At 59.3% G+C, this 17,627-nt stretch overlaps 1 protein-coding gene across 11 annotated transcripts in view; it reads right to left on the bottom strand.

The window, feature by feature from the left end:
* The window catches only part of ARVCF (ARVCF delta catenin family member), a 56,162-nt gene that overhangs the window by 9,121 nt on the left and 29,414 nt on the right, over positions 1-17,627 (bottom strand). For 6 of the 11 annotated variants that reach the window (XR_008291588.1, XR_008291589.1, XM_053205829.1 and 3 more), the window contains exons 4-16: positions 9,610-9,768; positions 8,908-9,431; positions 7,377-7,876; positions 6,527-6,710; positions 5,577-5,694; positions 4,974-5,145; positions 4,249-4,266; positions 3,139-3,210; positions 1,637-1,764; positions 1,168-1,318; positions 670-868; positions 470-581; positions 261-351 (exon numbers count right to left, since the gene is read on the bottom strand). Coding sequence is in view for 9 of the 11 variants with exons in the window: in XM_053205829.1 (XP_053061804.1) it covers positions 261-351; positions 470-581; positions 670-868; positions 1,168-1,318; positions 1,637-1,764; positions 3,139-3,210; positions 4,249-4,266; positions 4,974-5,145; positions 5,577-5,694; positions 6,527-6,710; positions 7,377-7,876; positions 8,908-9,431; positions 9,610-9,768 (2,428 nt within the window). In the remaining 2 variants the exon portion in view is untranslated. Of the gene's footprint in view, positions 1-260; positions 352-469; positions 582-669; positions 869-1,167; positions 1,319-1,636; positions 1,765-3,138; positions 3,211-4,248; positions 4,267-4,973; positions 5,146-5,576; positions 5,695-6,526; positions 6,711-7,376; positions 7,877-8,907; positions 9,432-9,609; positions 9,769-15,096; positions 15,268-17,627 lie in introns of those variants that run through there. The other 5 variants (XM_027049675.2, XM_027049671.2, XM_053205830.1 and 2 more) reach the window with 4 other exon arrangements.

The following is a 17,627-nucleotide window of genomic DNA, read 5'->3' on the forward strand; positions in this document are numbered from 1 at the left end:
CAGACCCCCAGCACAGCTGGCCTCAGGGACTCTTCATCACTAACTTCTTTGCACCATTCTGCCAGGCTTCTGTCATTGACAGCACCACCCCGGCTTAACATCAATGTGGACACCATGGGTGTAGAGGTGGTAGGAGGCTGTAAGCCAGGAAAGCTCCCTCCACACCTAGCCCTCACCTGCCTTGTCATTATCAGTGCTCCTGGGTAGAGGAGCATCTCATACCTTAGGGATAGGTTTCCATGCCCCCACTCGGTACTCACCAAGGCTCCTGTCCACCAGTGGCAGCGTGCTGTCGTCAAAGCCTCCAGGACTTGGTGCTCCTTTGGGTCCCTTGGCAGTAGCAGTGGCTGACTGTGTATGAGAAGAGGTACACAAAACAGACAGGATAGGGTGCAGGGTTAGGGGCACTCCTGTGGGGGACCTGGCCTGGAGAAGTGAAAGAGGGAAAGAAAGGCCAGGCAGGCCGCACCTGGAAGCGCGCCTTGGTCCAGCCGTCTTTCTGTAGGGCACCACGCAGCTCCTTGTAGCTCCATACAGTCTGTAGCACGTGGGATGCGGCCTTCGCCTCACGTACTGATTGGCTGCAGCCAGGTCCAGGGCGGGGTCAGCAACCGGCCACGCCCCCCTCCCACTGGGACCCCACCCTCCCCAGGCCAGGCCCTCAACCACCTGGTAGCGCCAAGTGCCACCAGCGCTGGAATGCCTCGGGCCTGTAGTAGTGAGCGTGCGTTGTCCAGGCTGTCGGACACGATCTCGTGGATGGTGTTGAGCACAGCCACCACCGTGTCCTCCTCCAGGCGGGCACCAGGTCGCGCCGGAGCCTGTGCATTGCGCACGTTCCGCACCAGCTCCGCCATGGCATAGCTCCCTGAAGGACAGGGTCAAGTGTTAGGACACGCCTCTGCTCACCCCAGCGGGAAGGAAGGGGATTCAGACGGGGCCTCCACCAGGAGAGCCCCAGGAAGCTGCAACGTCACCTGCCGTGTACAGGGGATAGGCTCTGAGACCATTCAGGAAGACATGAGCTCCAGTGGCTGGGACAGAATGACAGGGGCAGGGCCAGGCCCTTGACCTCCCCACCCTGCCGGTCCCTCTGCCCCTGCCCGTGGGACCCCAGAGCAGACCACCGGGCTCTGTATCCCGGCTCAGCCCCACCAGTGTTCTCACCAATGAGGTCCTTGTTGCGCCGGTCCAGCGAGAGGTTGCGCAGGGCAATGGCAACAGCGCGCACCACCTTGTCAGTCTCGGACTGCAGCAGCTCCACGAGCACCGGAAGCCCACGCTCCTTGCGCACCGTGGCGCGGATGTACGTGGCCCACTGTGGCAGTGGAGCAGGTAGGGTGCTCAGCACACTTAGGCATGCCTACATGCCCGGGCACTCTCCCAACTGAACCCTGGCTGTTCCCTCTGGCTGGACCCTCCTCCCTGGCATGACAAAGTCCTACCCAAGCAACTCAATTCTACCTCCAGCTTGCATCCTTTGTGCCCCAAACCGCCCAGAACCTTGAACCTCCTGGACCTCGGGGAGACATGGTGTCCCCTACTCTCCCTCCCAACCTGGACAAAGTCAGAGGCAGGCACCAACAGGATACCTAAGACTTTCTCTGTCCCCTTCCTACCAGGCTTGGCCTCTCACCATCCAGTTGCCAGCGCTGAGGTTCTGCAGGGCGCCAGCGGCAGCCTCCAGGGTGTTAAAGTTCCGGCTCTCCGTGAGGAGGGAGAGGTAGAGACGTACCACCTCGGGCTGATACAGCAGCTCAAAGCCTGGGCACAGAGCACCCACCACCCACAGTCACCCACACCTGCCCCCATTATCCCCTCTCCTCCCAGGGTGAGAGTCAGCTGGGGCCAGGGATGGGTGTGGTGCAGTGAGGGAAAATTTAACATCAATGCATTCACTCTTTATGGGCCACCCAAGGGAGAAGGCATTCCCATTGCATGGAAGAACAGAAGCTCAGTGAGACGCAGTGGGTCTAAGTGAGGTCACTGTTCCTTTGCCCCTGGTGCAAAAGAAATGGTACTAGACCTGCCTGGCAGCCAGAGCATCCAGGAGGTCAGGGGTAGGGAGGGAGGTGGCAGCCAGGGTGGCTCCCCTAGCAACGGGACTCAAACTCCCTAATAACAGAGCCAGCCCTCCCATGTAGATAGGCTGTACAACTAAGAGGAGGAGCCCTAGCAACAAGACCCACCCTCCCTAGCAACAGGGCCCTGTTCCCTCCTATGTAACTAAAGCTCTGTCCAGTGGCCATCCCTAGCAACAGGGCCTGCCTTCTGTGTCTACAACCTGCTCAACCACTCCGGGCTGCAGCAGAGTTGCCCCAAGGCACTCAGAGAGGAGGGCCTGAGCAGCCTTTCAGCTGGCCTGTACCCAAACATTACTCCCTCTCCCAGGTCCTCCCACCTGACATTTCATCACCCCCTCCGCATTCCTCATGCCTCCTTGGTCCCTCTACTCCAGCCTCCCTGGGATTCCTGTTCCCCAAATGCTCCAAGAACGTCCCCCATGCAACGTGTTACCCCTCAGGGTGTTTGCAGGAGCTGGTCCCACTGCCTGTGATGCTTTCCCCTAGACCTCCCATGGCCGGGGTCTTCCACCCTGCTTGGGGGTGTCTGGGCTTGCAGGGTGGGCTGTGGCTTGGGACTCACTAGGGCAGATCTCTCTTACTCAGGCTGGATTCCCAGTGCCAGCACACAGGGCTCCAGACAGGGGATAAGAAAGACAAACTGCTCTGCCCCCTGTGTGATCAGCCTCTGTACTAGATATGACTATACACCCCAACTCCCAAACCACCCTGACTGAATGTGAGCTCCTCAGCTGATACTGGAAGGTCCTGCCCACCTGGTCTCTGCCCTTCACCGAAGGCCTCACTCTAGCCCCTCTAGTCTTTCACATGCTGTGTGACCTTGCAATCGCCTGGCCTCTCTATGCCTGTTCCCCCCACTGCCTGAAGTGACCCATGGAACTGCCCTGATTCTGAGCCCTTAGCAGGTGCCCAGGGACTGGATGGTCCTCTGGGGAACCTCATACCTGTGGTCCTATTTTCCATCAGATCCCCAAGGCCCTTCAAGCCTGTTTAGTAGCACAAAGCTTCACTACCTGGATAGGCCTGTGCCTGAACTCTGCCTCTACCCACTCACCTTTGGCAGCCTCAGTTCGCTTGGGTAGGTCTAGCGTGTCAAAGTTCCGGTCCATCTCACCATCCTTCTTCCCTGGAACAGAGTAGGGGGAGGTGAAGCAGACTCTGCAGAGAATGGGTGTGCATCAGGAGGGCTGGACACAGCACTTTCCTTCCTGAAGCAAACCCAAGAGCACCCCCAAGAGGCCTTGGCAATGGAACACTATTCTGTGTTTAGGTAGGCAGGGAGGGCCGGAGAAGGGCAGTGGTGGCAGTGGGGACTGTGGATGTCCCAGCCTTGCCCCCAGAAGCCAGAACTCATCTCCTTCAGATGCTGGGAGCAGCACTGCAGACCACCCAAAGGCCTTGCAGCTGCCAGGAGCTAGGAGCCCAGGCTGGGTGGCAGGTAGGTACAAAGCTGAGGATTGGCAAGGACAGGATGTGCCTGGTTGAACAGTAAAGCAAAGCTGGGGCCAAGAGTCCCAGCCACAAGGAAATGCCCACCCGGGGGCAGAACCTGGTCCCAGGCTCTGCTGGCTAAGAGAGACCTTGGCCCACAGGCTGAGCCCCTACAGCAGCCCCACCTAACACTTGTCAGCCTCAGCCTGCACACCTCCATGAATGAGCTCGCTATCTCCCACTCACCCTCATCTCAGATGAGGGAGCTGCTTCTTCTCTGAAAAGCAGCAGAACAGAGTTCAGATGATCTGGGATCCCAGCCTCATGGGGCCTCTCTGTCGTCCCTCTAAGCCATATATTGCCTCATTCCCAGGGACAGACTTTGTTCACTGTTACCCCTGGGGACGAATATACCCAGGCCCTGCCCCCTCTTTGGCTCTTCCTGCTCCAGCTCCAGCTCCAGCCCTGCAGGCATAGCTGAGTCTGAAGTTATAGAGGAACAGCCTGTTGGCCTCCCAAAAGGTCCAGGGCTAACATTCCTGCCATTGTCATGCCTACACAGTTGTCATGGAAATGGCTGCTTGGAGAAGGGACTGGGGATGGGGCAGGGCCCTGATACTGGACTGCCCTGCAGTTGTCATGGAGATAACTACCTAAACAATAGGGCAGGGGGCACCTCCCTGGTGCCCACTGCACCCACCAGGCCTGGACAGCAGGACAAACAGGGACTCACCTTGATGGAACCACTCCTCTGGGCAGCCGGAGGAAGCACAGGAGAGAGGAGACGAGCCTGAGTGGGCAGCAACCCCCCCACACCCTCCCAGGAGGCCTCAACTTCCCACTGAATACCCTGGGTTGAGTAGATGGGTCATGGAATCCTACCGCAATTACTTTGGAGGGCTGAGTGCCAGCAAATGGGATAAGAAAGGGGAGGCCTGGAATCAGAGCAGGTCCACATGATGGGGAGGAGTGGGTGAAGGCAGTGTACAGATGTCACCTGGCAGGTGCCAGGGAATGCAGATCCTGGAACCTGTACCTAGCAAATGCTGGTCAGGATGGTGTGAAGGCAGGGTGGGGTGCTGCCCTCAGGGCATCTCAGGGTCTTCAGGTGCTCTGTGAATGCCAGGAGGCAGCATCATCTTTGGTACTTCCCAAACATGAACCCATAGAACCCTTCTCAGAGCTGAGGGACCGAGTCTAGGCAGCAGCAGGGACACCACACAGGTTCACTCCTGTCCTCCCCTGGGGGACCCACAGTGCAGATGAGGGAACGCCGGCCTGTCAGCTGGATGACCCAGGGGGCTGGGCCCAGCCTCCGAGGTTCCCGGCTTCCCCACCTGCCCATCAGGAGCTGACCAGGTGGTCTCTGGCTTCCGTGCCTGCCATGGGTATGGAAGAACTTTCAACCTGGGGTTGCATGAGGAGTCCTAGAATGGTACCCCAGTCCCTCCCACACACCTTTGGCCTTCTTGCCACCGAAACAGCCAGCGTCATCCCGCTTCCGGCACTGGGAGCCTGCAGTACCGCCTGGGGGCCCAGGCTCAGCCTCCTGGTACCTGTCGGCCCCAGGCACCTCCTTGTGCACATGGTAGGACAGGTTCCGCATGATACACACACAGTTCTCCACCGACTGTGGGGAGAGGAGAGTTGATGGAGCAGGGCCAGGTGGGCACGGAGACTGCTAACCTTCCTGGCGAAGACTGGCCACAGCCAGTGTGCACAGAAGGAACCAGGGATGCAAAGATGGGAAGGCCTAAGCTAGGGGGCCCATGTGGGTAAGAACTCCCAGAGAAGGGCTGAGGAAGAAAAAAGGTGGAAAACACACTGTGTGTAGGACCTCATCCGGGGCTTTGGGAATGTCCACTTCAGTGTGGCCACTATGAGATGGTCCATGCCCAGGGCGCTGCCCCAGACCGGTATGCCTACTCCCCCTGTACTGCCCAGATAGTTTAGGGCCCCCTGGTCCGGTTCCTGCTCCATCTCCCAGAACCCTTTGTAGGAAGCTATGAGACTGCCCCTGCCCGGGACCTGCTAGAGCTCTCCCTGCCAGGCTCCACCCACCTTGTTGTCCGTGTCCTTCCTGCCCACAGCTGACTGCAAGGCGTGCAGCAGGGCATCTACCAGCCCTTCACATTCCCGGAGGCGGCGCCGGGCCTCTGCACCATCCGAACTCACGTTCCTGGGTGGCCAAGAGCAAGCCCTGTGACCCCTGGCTCCCATGGCAAATTCCCAGCCCTCACCTGGCTTTGGGGTCTTGTCTTCATCTGTAAAACAGGCTCTGACACCACCCTGTTGGGGCTACTGACAGTGCCCTGACCACTGAGACCCCAGGAAGGAGCCCCAGCCTGGCATCTGTATGGCGCAGAGGGCCTTCTCTGATGACCGGCTGAATTGGAAATGGGCAGAAGTGGCTCCAGAGGTGTGAGTCCATTTGCAGGCAATTATGGGCTCTCCCTACCCCAGGGGCAGTTCTGGGCTCCACCTTACCCTGAGGTGAGGACCCCATAGGGCCACGGGGGTACATCCTGATGGACAGGCAAGACAGTGGGGAGCCAGCGCTGCCTGTGGGGACTCCACAGGGAATCCCAGGGTGGGAGGGTGAGGGCAGAGGTTGCAAGGAGGTAGAATGAGGCCTCTGAGGCCACCTGAAGATGAGGGTCCTGGCTCCCCCTACCCTGGCTGTCACGGTGATAGGAGAGTGTATCAAAACTGAGCAGGGCTGGGGCCATGGGGTACTACATGACAGCGTAGCAGACCTTGTCCAGAGGCTGCCCTTGGGGATGAGTACAGCCTCATCAGGCCCCATTCTCAGGACTCAGGCAGGAACTGTGGTATGGCTGTGAAGCTCCTAAGACTTGGGTGGCTAGTTCTCTTCCACACTTTATAGGACATGAGAACATGGCTATTCCCAGTTTTGCATGTAGGCTCTGGTGCCTGGCTCCTACCTCCTTGACCGGGAATAGCCCTAGGTAACCTCATAGGGAATGCCTAAGCCCAGCCCCCACCCACACCTCAAGCAGCCTGATGTGTTCTTGAAGACTGTTGTCCACTCGGCATCCCTTGGCTTGGAATCCTCGTTGGGCTCACGTTCCCAGCCCGAGTGGGGCACAATGACCTCATGGGTTAGTGTCTGCAGGCCGTGATCAATGATGACCATCTTCAGGGGCTCATAGGATGACAGGTTCCAGAGTGTACCTGCAGGATGCCATCAAGCAGCCAGTGCTGACCACACAGGCAGTGACCTCCCTACCTCCCCATGTGACCTTGCTCAGGACCTGCCCCATCCTTCGTCAGCCCTACATCAGACTAGAAGATAGGAAGTGACAAAAGCCATGAGGAGTGTTGGGTGCCTACTCTGGCCGAGGCAAGATGTGCACAGGCACTCAATAATAGCTACTGGCTGGGAGGAAGCACCAGAGGGGCTGGGACACAGAGGAAAGGCTGGCAAGGAGCCTGTGGCTAGACACACAGGTACTTTCTCTTCCTCCATCCCTTCTCAACCTCATGGGTGGATGGGACTACTGCTCCATTGGCTCTACCCAAAGTGGTCATGTGACCCTATCTGGCCAATTGGGTCCCATGAGGCACAATCACTCACCACTGCCCCACTGGAGGGTGGGACCAAGACGCTGGACCTGGAGAGTACAGGGACATGAGGGCAAGTGGAGAGGGGTCCTGCCTGAGGGGCGGCAAAGTCCAGAGATAGAGACACTGGGGACCACTCAGTCTGAGCCTGATGCCTACCTCCCAGCAGCGGGGACTCCTGACTAAATGGGTGGTGTGGGGGGGGGGGTGTCTTTTTCTGGCCAAGCCTCGCTCTCCTCCTCCCTGAGGAATGTGGGGAAGCCAGGTACCACTCACCTGTGACGAGCTCTCGAACCTCATTGTCCCGGGCAGCCCGCAGTAGGCGCACCAGGGCAGGCACACCGCCACAGTCGCGGATGGCAGCCTTGTTGTCTGTATCTCGGCCATAGGAAAGGTTTCGCAGTGCCCCACAGGCCCGCCGCCGCACCTCTGCCCTTGGGTGGTCCAGCAGAGCGACGAGCAGAGGCAGGCCCCGCAGCTGCCGCACACGTCGCTTGATGCCCTCGTTCTCAAAGCACAGGTGTTGCAGATAGGCAGCCGCGTTGGCTTTCACGGGATCCACGGGGTGCCGCAGCATGGCCAGTACCTCTGGCAGCTCAGGGTCCCGCCAACGTGGCTCCTTACGGGCGCTGTCCACTGAGGGCGACCGCCGTACCACCCGGTCCAGGCTACCCAGGCTGCCCCGTTCTGGCTGGGCCAGGGGTGCTGTCACAGCTGGAAACGGGGGCCGCTCCTCCATCAGCTCACCGCTATCATCTGCCACATCCTCATAGGCCCTGCACAGGCAGGCAGGGCACATGAACATCTCAGCACTGTCACAAGATGTCTGCTCCAGAGTGGCATCACTATACTTTCTCCAGGGGACCATGAACCCATTAAGGGCAGGGATAGGCCAATAACCTCGGTATTTGACCCCAAGCACCGAGTGGGTGCTGAGAGTCATGACCTAGGCCAGCAAGAACGGACTCCCAGACAATGATGGAGCCAAACACCAGCCAATGGTTACCAAGGCTTGCATCAGGGAGCTCACTCACTCTCATCACCATGCAGTGTTCCCCAATTCTGAGCTAAATGCGTTTCTATGAAACATCTGTGTCCATGACTGGGAGTCCTGCCTTTCCATGAGGCCTATCTCTGCGATGCAGGATCTGCCAGGATCTGCAGGTAGGAGGTGACCCTCCCCTGCACACAGCCATCCTGGTGGGACTCTATGAGGGGCATTCAGGCCACCAGTCCCCCAGAGCATAAGATGTCTCTGTGGGTTGTCATCATCAAACCCACTTCCTAGGGCAGAGATTAAGGCTAGGAGGGGTCAGGTGTCTTGTCTGCGGTCACACAGCACAATCCATGTGAAGGCTGTGATCACGTTCCCACTCTACAGATAGAGGAATTGAGGGCAGAGATGACAGAACCAGAGCCTGTGCTGGGAAGAGCTGGGTGGCTTAGGTTCTGGCTGCTTTTGTAGGGGAAACTGAGGCCCAGGGAAAGGCTGGAGCCTCAAACTCAGAGAAATGTGCTAAGCCTCTTGTGCTCATGTCTTCATGGTTATCTGACTAGAACAGGGCTAGCAGGCACTGGGCACTGTCACTAACCTCCCTAATGTCCTAGACTCACAGGGAGGGTACCAACTGCAACTCCATCATCCCAGAGGCTGCCCTATTGCTGTCTTTGAAAAGAGCTCAGTCCAATTCAAACTAACATGTGTAACTTAGCCCTGGCAGCTACACTTCCTGTGGAGGATTCTCTGGTGGGGGAGTGGAAGGCAGACTTCCTGGAGGCAGTCAGTGGCCGGACACAGGGTGCTCACCTGGTGCGAAAGCCACGCCCACACTCAGGCCTCCTCCTAGTGGCAGTGCCATAGTCAGGCTCCAGCTCCGGGCCACCCTCGTCATCGGCAGCCAGGCTGCGTGTGTCATCCTCCAAACCATATGGTTCCGCCTGAAAGCGCTCGGGCTGGGAGCGGCCGGCTGGCGGCACAGGCTCAGGGCCTGCAGGGAAGGCCTCACGTCGGCCAGGCAGTGTGAAGCAACCATCCACAGGGCCTGGGCCAAGGGGGCCACGTGGGGGCCGCACACCCAGCCCACGGGATAGACTGCCGTAGCTGGGGACATCACGGGGCTCAGTGCCGTCGGTAAAGCTGCCCCCACTGCTGAGGTAGGCACGGGAAAGCGTGGCTGCTGGGCCACCCCCACGTAGCAGGAAGTGCCGGTCCAGGGGGCCATCTGCGAAGGGGCCTAGTGGGGGGCCGCCGTCCAGCAGGGGGAGGCCATCTGGGCCTACAGGCACTTGGCGCACTGTTCTCGTGGTCACCGTCTTGACCGTCTTGGTGACCTGGTGGGTAAGTGGGTGGCCAATGGGCTGGGCAGCCTGAGAGGCCTGGACACTGCCCCAGCAGGGCCAGGGTGGCCTAGATCTTCCACCTGAGCAATAGGTGGCCCCTGGGAGGCCACTCTATAAACGGAACTATGGCTACACAGCCTACTTGCCCATTGCCTGGGCCCCGCCATACCTTGGTCTCAGTGCGCCGGGTAGTACCATCTTCTGATGTGACAATGGACACGTGAGAAGTAGGTGTACCAGGGTCCTCCTCTACCGTCACAGTCTCCTCCAGCACCTCGGGCGCCTCTGGCATTGTGGCCAGCGAGGCTTGGCTGCCCGGGCTCTGTTCCTGGGCAAGACGGGGGCTGTCAGTGTGAGGAGCCACAGTTCACCCGGCCCTGGAGTGCAGATGCTTGTACTGGCCTAGATGCCAGGAGTGCCTTCATCCTACCCCTGGAACCCATGGACCCCAAGGCCTGTCTCAGAAACAGCTAGTGAAGACAGCAGCTCCAGTCTTGTCTCTGAACACCATGGGTGCCCTGGGGGCTGACCTTCCCCAATGCTGGGGCCTCCTTGGGCTGAGTTGGCAGATGAAGCCCCTGACCCCAGTAGTGCAGTCTTGGGCAGCCCTGTCTGAGCTGCAAGGTTCCTGGCTGCTACGGGTTCTTGGTGGGGCAAGGAAGTTGGTGGGATCTGCACGTTGCTCTCCTGACATGGCTCACTAGCCCTGGCTGGGCCCTCCCAGTATCCTGGGCCTCCTCCCTGACCCACCCCAGAAGCCTCCAGTGCAGAGGCCTTGGGATAGCAGTTTCAGCACTGCTCACTGACTCCTCGTGGCCACGCCCAGGCTCCCACTGTTCCCAAGGCCAGCTAGACGCCCTCGCAGGACAGAAATACCCAGTTCCCAGAATGCCCAAAATACCCTTGCTCCTTCCGGCCTGGACACTCGTTGGGTGTTGAGTGGGCACAGCCTGGCCCTACCTCATTTGGCCCAATGGTTGGTGCCCCCCCTCGAAATGCTGAGTGTTCTATCAGAGCCCAGAGATGGTGAATTCAGGCCGGGTGTACCTAGTTGGTCCCTGACAGGAATCCTGGTCCCCTCCCCACATACCTCTCCCCAAGTCTCTCCAACCTCAGTCACCCACCTCATTCTCAACCTGCAGCCCCCCCTTGCCTTCCTCTCTTCAGGGGCTGACCATGGTAGAATTACAGGCAAGATGGCTCTGGACAAGGCCCTCTTAAGGCCCATATGCCTATGGCCCGACTTGCCAGTGGAGAAACTGAGGCTCAAGGAGGACAGGCCAGTCCATAGCAGAGCTGAGCAGACTCCTGCTGTGCTGATTGGCAAAGGGGACTGAGAGCCAAAGTCTATCTACCCCTGGGCCTCTGACTACATGGGTCCTCCACACCATGCCAATGTCCTAGGATAGCATCTGGCCAGGATGGGTAGGGGCTGAAACCCAAGCTGCAGTGGGCAGGCAAGTGGGGGCACATTCCTGGGCAGCCAGGGCCAGGTCAGCAGGAGGACAGGACCTGTTCTGTGGCTCAGATACTGTGCCTTGAAGGATCAGTCCCCCGTCTGGGCCCCAGGCCTCTGAGGCCTACACAGAAATGGAGCTGAGGCCCAGGGAAGGCCATACTCATATCTGCCTGCCACCAGACCCCTACTCTGTTCCTGGCCCTGGGCCTGAGCAGTGTGTAAGGCTAAGTGTCCACAGCTGCCCTAGGGTCTGCCTCCCTAGGTCCTCAGGGTGTGAAGTCTCCTCAGGTTAGTGTCCTGACATGAAAAAAAATGCTTAACTGAACATAGTTGTTGAGGTTCTGGGCCCCTGAAAACTCTTCAGGGGTCCAGAGAGATGCCTGGACCATGTCAGAACAGGTGTATCCCCTGGGTTCTGGTGACACAGGAAGGAAGAAATCACAGAATGCAGCCTCTTCTCCCAGAAGCAGGACCTCGGAGGACAACAATATGTGATTTTATAAAAAGGAAAATTGAGGCCTGACAGAAGGGAGAGGATTGACCAGGACTTCACAAACCTGGGGAATTTCAGGTATCCACAGAAAAGGCAAACTTTGCAAGGCCTTTTAGCTACACCTCACCCCTTGTGGGCCACAGCCTTGGTTGCCACTCAGTGTTGCAGGTGGAATGACCATTGGGGACCCGGCCAGGAAGGAGGAACATGTTCCCTGGGAAAGAGAATAAACTGAGACCCTAAATAGGGACATGCTGGTGAGCTGCCAGGCAAGGTGGCCTGGCCTCTTTTCTGAGGGCATTGGGAGATAGTTCTGGAGCAGATTCAGGGACAGCCTGTCACTGCTGAGGCCTCGGCTACCCCACCTGTATTTGGCAACTATGGGAGCAAATGTGTGGCAGGCACTGAGCTCTCTCTGCCAGGCTCTGGGAGCCAGGCGTGGAGGGGTCTAGGACCACACGTTGGTGGCTGCAAGTGAAGGGGAGGGGTTCAGAGCAAGACTGACAGGAGGGGACCAGAGCACTGTCAGGAGGGCATAGGCCTGAGTAGACTTGCATACATTTGCATAATTAACACTCTCAGAGAAGAGCCTCCTACTCCCTGGTTAGGGGGTGAGTGTGAGGAGGGAGGAGGAGGAGTAAGCAAACCTCAGACCTCAATGCTACTCTGAGGCTCAGTTTATTCTCACTCTAGTCTATGGTGAGGGTCTGACACAGTGCAGTGGGGGGACAAAGGGATGCAGGTCTAGGAGAGCCAAGTTCACCCCCCCACCCCCCACCAATGAGGCCTGGCAACCCTGCAGCATCGCCTACTAATACCCAACCCAGGCAGCCCGGTAGTGGGATCCTGAGGCCCCAAGAGCCCCACTGGCAAATGACCTCAGGGAGCTAAAAATGGGTGATGACTTCACCCAGACGGGCGGGCAGGCAGGAGCGTGAGTCAGCCTGTGATCACAGGAAGGCCTGGCCCCCGTTACACACTCCTGGGCACACATGCAGATAAGGACCTAGACACACATGCATGTACCTGGTTCCTCCAACAGGGACGTATGCACATATACATACGTATGTATGAGCACCCAGCCCAGTGCACAGACCCAAGCACATCAACCCTAACAGCCCCCAGTGCACAGTGCCCACTGCCTCCGGAGGGACTTGCACATATGAACACATCCCATCACCTCCTACCTCCTATCTCTGTGTTCAACTCCCTAGACATCCACTCAACCACTCACTATGGGAGTTTCAGAGCTGGCAGCAGAGTGGGGAACCAAAAGCCTACAGTAGGGAAAGGCCCAAGGTCAACCTGATGCTCAGGCCTCTATAACGTCTTTGGGGTAGTGACATGGGATGGACTGATGACCAGCACACAGTTAGCACTCAATAGAGGCAGTTGCCCAGGGTGAATGCATCCCCTCAACTGGCTTCAAGACACTGGTCTAGGGCTGCAGGTCCACCTACAGCATACCCCAGGGACCCCTGGCCCTGCACCTGAGGTTCCCCCCTGCACCCCAGACACGGGCACCAGCCTGGACACACCACCCTTAGTCCTTCTCCATATCCCAAATCTTGCCAAATCCTGTCGACTGTCTCTTGTCACCTTTCCCCAGCCCTAACTTCATTCTTGCCCCTCTTCCTGGGACCACTGACCTGTCTCCCATTACCTACCTCCAGGGCCCAAACTATCCCCTGGCACTCCCATCCATGGTCTACCTCGTCCATGGCCCACAGGTCTGGCCCAGAGTGGGGCTCCTGTCCAGACCTGGGGTTTCCCATGGGCTCCCTTGAACTTGTGGGAGGGGCGTGGCCCAAGACTCCAAGCCCAGAGCCACAGTGGCCAGTACTCAGAAAGGTAAACCCACAACTAGTCACCACTGCTCTCGAGAGGGTCCCCAGAGGCATGGAGCTGGGCATAGCAAGAGGGCCCTAGGCTCTGTCACACACCTGGAGCTCAGCTTCCTCATCTGGAAGTGGGAAGTACCCAGGGTATCAAGGCCATGGGACAAGGGGGATAGTGCCAGTCCCACCTTTGTGGTCTGATCTAAGGAATGTGGGGAGTAGGAAACAATGTGGGACAATGTGTAGAGGGGCAGCCACCTGGGCAAAAGCCCACAACAACCTCTGAGGTACATGTGGGAATGGCAGAGAGAAGGAACAGGGATACAAGCCAAGTTATAATGGTGGAGTCTGGACTGGGGTCGCAGAGGCTCACCAACTGCACTTGATAGATGAGAACTCATGGTATGTATCATGAAAAACAAACCTCAGGGCAGGTGCCCCACCCTGTCCATGGTTTCACCTGCACACAGGGAATGCGTTAAGGTGGGATGCCATACCTGGTTCCCACAATCCCCAGTCCTGGCTCACAGAGGGCGCAAGACAGCTGGTACTGAATAAATGAATGAATGAATGAATGAATGAACGAGTGGGAAGAGTAAAGGAATGAAAGTGTCCCCCTGCCCCCTCCACCCCCAGCACAGTCATCACGGATAGAGTCCAAGACAATCCAGGCTGGGTCTCTCACCAGAGAGTGAGCTCTTGGCTACCACAGATGTCCTCTCCTGATGCCCACAGCCTCTGCCCAGCCCTGGCAGGTGGGGAGCTCACACCTCCACAGCAGCAGTCCACCTGCCAGGGCTTGCAGTCTACACTGAGTGGCCAAGAGGCCAGGGGGCAGTTGGTGCCCAGCAGACACCACTGGTTGCAGCGTTGCAGGGGATAGCAGGGCTGGCTTCACCCATCGCAGTGTCTCCAAGCCCAGCCCACATCCAACAGCTACACAATGGCCCCAACTCCCCCCAGCTGACCCCTACATCTCTGGGACAGTCACTGGCCAGACCCTAGGGGCCATACCAGAGATGCACAGCAAGCAGAAACCCAACTGCCAAAGGTAGGCAGGAGTGATCTACCCCCTAATCACAAAGGGCCTGGGGCAGTTGCTCCTCCAGTCAGCCTGTTTCCCTGCCTGTTACTGGACCACAAACCCTCTGAGTACAAGGTGCGGGTAGCCCACAGGCCTCCTTCCAGCTCCATCCCAGTACTGGGAGGCTGACTGACCGGGTTTCCCTCAGAGACCCCCTCCCGCCTCCGCACGTGGGCAGGGCCCTCCTCCACTCCTCCCCTCACGTGCGCTGCCGAGGCAGACAGGGCTTCCATTAAAGCTCCGGAAGCTCCTTCTCAGGTCCCCAGAGTCAGAGCCCGCGCTGGGAGTGTGAAGGGGAGGGGAGGCCCACCAAGCTCCCCAGGGAGCAGGAGGCCTAGCCCGGCTGCTCTCTCTTGACTCGGCATCCCTCCTGCACGGAGCGGCTGCTCAGGAAGTCTCTCACCCACCACCCAAGACCTAGGCACCTGTCCTGGGCGCTGCCTTACGGTGCACCCACCCCGATCCCTGCCTTCTTCTTGGCGCGGAGTCGCACCGCCTGGGGTCCTTGCACCCGATCCCCAGAGACCTCGTGGCCCCACCCCGCGCCTTGCACACACACACACCCCCACCCCCACCCCCCACCCCCGGGCATCGCGCTCACTCCACCGCCCCTCCCGCCCCGGGCCGAACGGCGGCGCCGGTCCGAGGCACAGACAATAGCCGCCTTCGGCCGGCAGCTCCACGGAACAAAAGCAGGTCCTCCCGGGAAGGCCGGCGCCCCGCCCTCCGCCGCCGGGCCCCAGGGATGGTGCCCCCAAGCCTGGGACCGAGTTCCCTCCAACCTGTCTGAGTTCGGCCGGCATCGGGCCGGGCTCGGCGGGGGGGTGGGGGGCTCGGGTCGTTAAGGGCGGCGGCGGCGGCGGCGGCGGCGGCGACGGCGGCGGCGGCAGCTGAACCGGGATCGGCTCCGGCGCCTCGGCCGCTCGGGCTCGGGCTCGGCGGACTCGCTCCCCGCGGGGGCGGATCTGGCGGCGGTCACGGCTAGCAGCCAATGGAGCGGGGCCGCGCCCAGGCGGGGCGGGGCGGGGCGGGGCGGGGCGGGGGGGGGCGGGGGGCGGGGCGAAGTCCCGCCCCCTACCCCCGCAGAGCGCGGCTCTGCAGCCAGGGCAGGGCCAGGGTTGCCCCTAACTCTGCGGCAGCGCGTCTGGGCTCCTCGTTCCTCTCCTCCCCACCGTTGGGGTGACATTTTCCCGCCGAGTGACTTTGGCCAAGTCCTGCTTCCCCGGACTCATTTTGCCTCCAGTATAAGAGTTCACGGGCCCCTCCCCGTGTAGAATTGGGGAAACAATTCTGGCAGAGCAGGGGCCAATGCAGCCATCCTCAATAGTACAAGCTGCTCTAACTTCGATTAGTTGCCCCCTGCTGTGAAATGAGGGCTGATCAGACAGTTGTTACAACGATGTCAGCACCACAAGGCCTCTCGGGACTTCCAGATCTGGTCCAGGCCCTTGCCCAAAACCCCATGACGGACCCCCACAGAGCTCAGTTGGGGCCTGCCAAATGGACCTGCACTGATCCACTTGTCTTGGGTTCTCCCCATCAAGATACAGAGGCCCCCCACTCTCTGATAGGTGTCAGAGCAGATCAAATGGGGGTGGGGAGGTGCTCAATTGTTAGGTGACCCTGGGTGAAAGCTCTTGAGGCCAAACTAGCTTCAAACACCCTCTCTTCCATGCCTTTGATCCACTGGGAAGTGGTGGGTGGGGAGTGGTATCAGAGGGTCTGGTTTAATCAGAGCTTCTCCAAACCAGGGTGCACTCCAGCCTAGCGTGAAGGTACGGCCACACCCTGGGGAGTCTGGCTGTCCTGGATGGAAACACAGACACAGAAGGCTGGTTTGGGCTGGGGCTCTCCTGGGTCATACCCTACAAAGGCAAGCCAATGACTCTTATATCATGAATAAGGGCACTAGGCTCTGAGATGAATAACAGCAAGGGCAAGCCCAAGGAGGTCCATGGGTCTGGCAAGAGAGAAGGGCAGGGCCTGGGCTTCCTGCCCCCTCCCGCTTCTCCCTAGACCCCACTCAGAAAACCCAGCCAGTCCCCCAGGGGCCACTCTTCTTCCTGGACATGTCATGTACATAGGCCATGCAGCCAGCATACTCAAGCACTCTGGGTATCCACTGCATGTGGATCTGAGCCTCAGTTTTCCCACCTGCACAGGGATGAGTTGCCCTGACCACTGGCCCCTGTATCCTCCATCCATGGCAACCTCACATGGAGCCACCTGGGATAGGAGCAGCAGCAGGAGGAACTGGACCACTCCCCTGAGGAACTTACATTTGAGCTGCTTCGGCATTCTCCCAAATTTCACCAGCTGCTAGTGCCCCAGCCACATACCTACCTTGGCCTAACCCAGGGCTGGCAAGGTTACTAAAGGTGTTCTCCCATGAGGAGAGGCCAGTAAGGGCTGGTGAGGGCTGGTGAGGGCCAGCCCTGCTCCAGCCAGCTGTTTGGTGGGGTGGAGCTCTTCCTGCTGGAGGATTAAGGGCAGGTGACCATGACAGTGGCACAATCTGGGGAGCATGGCAGTAGCCCTTAGCCTCTCAACCCCTGAGCCCCAGCTACCTGTCCTGCCACTGGCCCTGAGCTTCACAGATTCCAGCTTTGACCCTGAAGACCAGCTCCAGGAAGCCCTGGGCTCAGCAGGTAGGTCACTGGGCATCTCTTGCTGAGACAAATCTGGGAAGCAGTTTTGGCATCAAGGCTGCCAGGCCTAGCCAGCGGATATGGCCCCACCTCCCCCAATGTCCCCATCAGCCCTGCCAGTCCAGCCACAGCCCTGGGAACACATGCTCTCTCCGATCTCACCCTGAGAAAACCATCTCCTCCCAAGAGACAGAAAACCAAAGGCTGGCCGGGAGGGCAGTGGGTGGGAAGGGGTTGGGAGGGGTGGTGGCCTGAGGTCTTTAGTTCACAGCCCCAAGGAAGCCAGGGCAGCTCCAGGCTATGGGAACATCTTTCTTGGGGGCATCAACCCTCTGGGCTGGAGGCTAAAGACCTTTCCGGCCTAGGAGGACTAGATAGAGAGCCTGGCGCCTGAAGGATGGCCTCAAGGTCACTGACTGCCACTGTCCCCATGTGCCCCAGCTGGGCTGCTCTGCTCCCCAACCACATCTGGGGGTACAGGCCTCACCCTTTGGAGTGCCTGAGATCCAGGGGGTGGAGGGGGTGGCTCTTGCACCTAGCCCCATCCTGCCTCAGGCCTGGCTTCCTATGGACTGGCTCTGTGGCCCACCTCAGCACCAGGGGCTTGGAAAGACAGCTCCCCAATGGTGGGGGCTGCTGGTGGGTCTGGGCCCTCTGGAGACATG

The sequence above is a fragment of the Acinonyx jubatus genome, chromosome D3 (assembly GCF_027475565.1).
Source record: "Acinonyx jubatus isolate Ajub_Pintada_27869175 chromosome D3, VMU_Ajub_asm_v1.0, whole genome shotgun sequence".
Classification (NCBI taxonomy): domain Eukaryota; kingdom Metazoa; phylum Chordata; class Mammalia; order Carnivora; family Felidae; genus Acinonyx; species Acinonyx jubatus.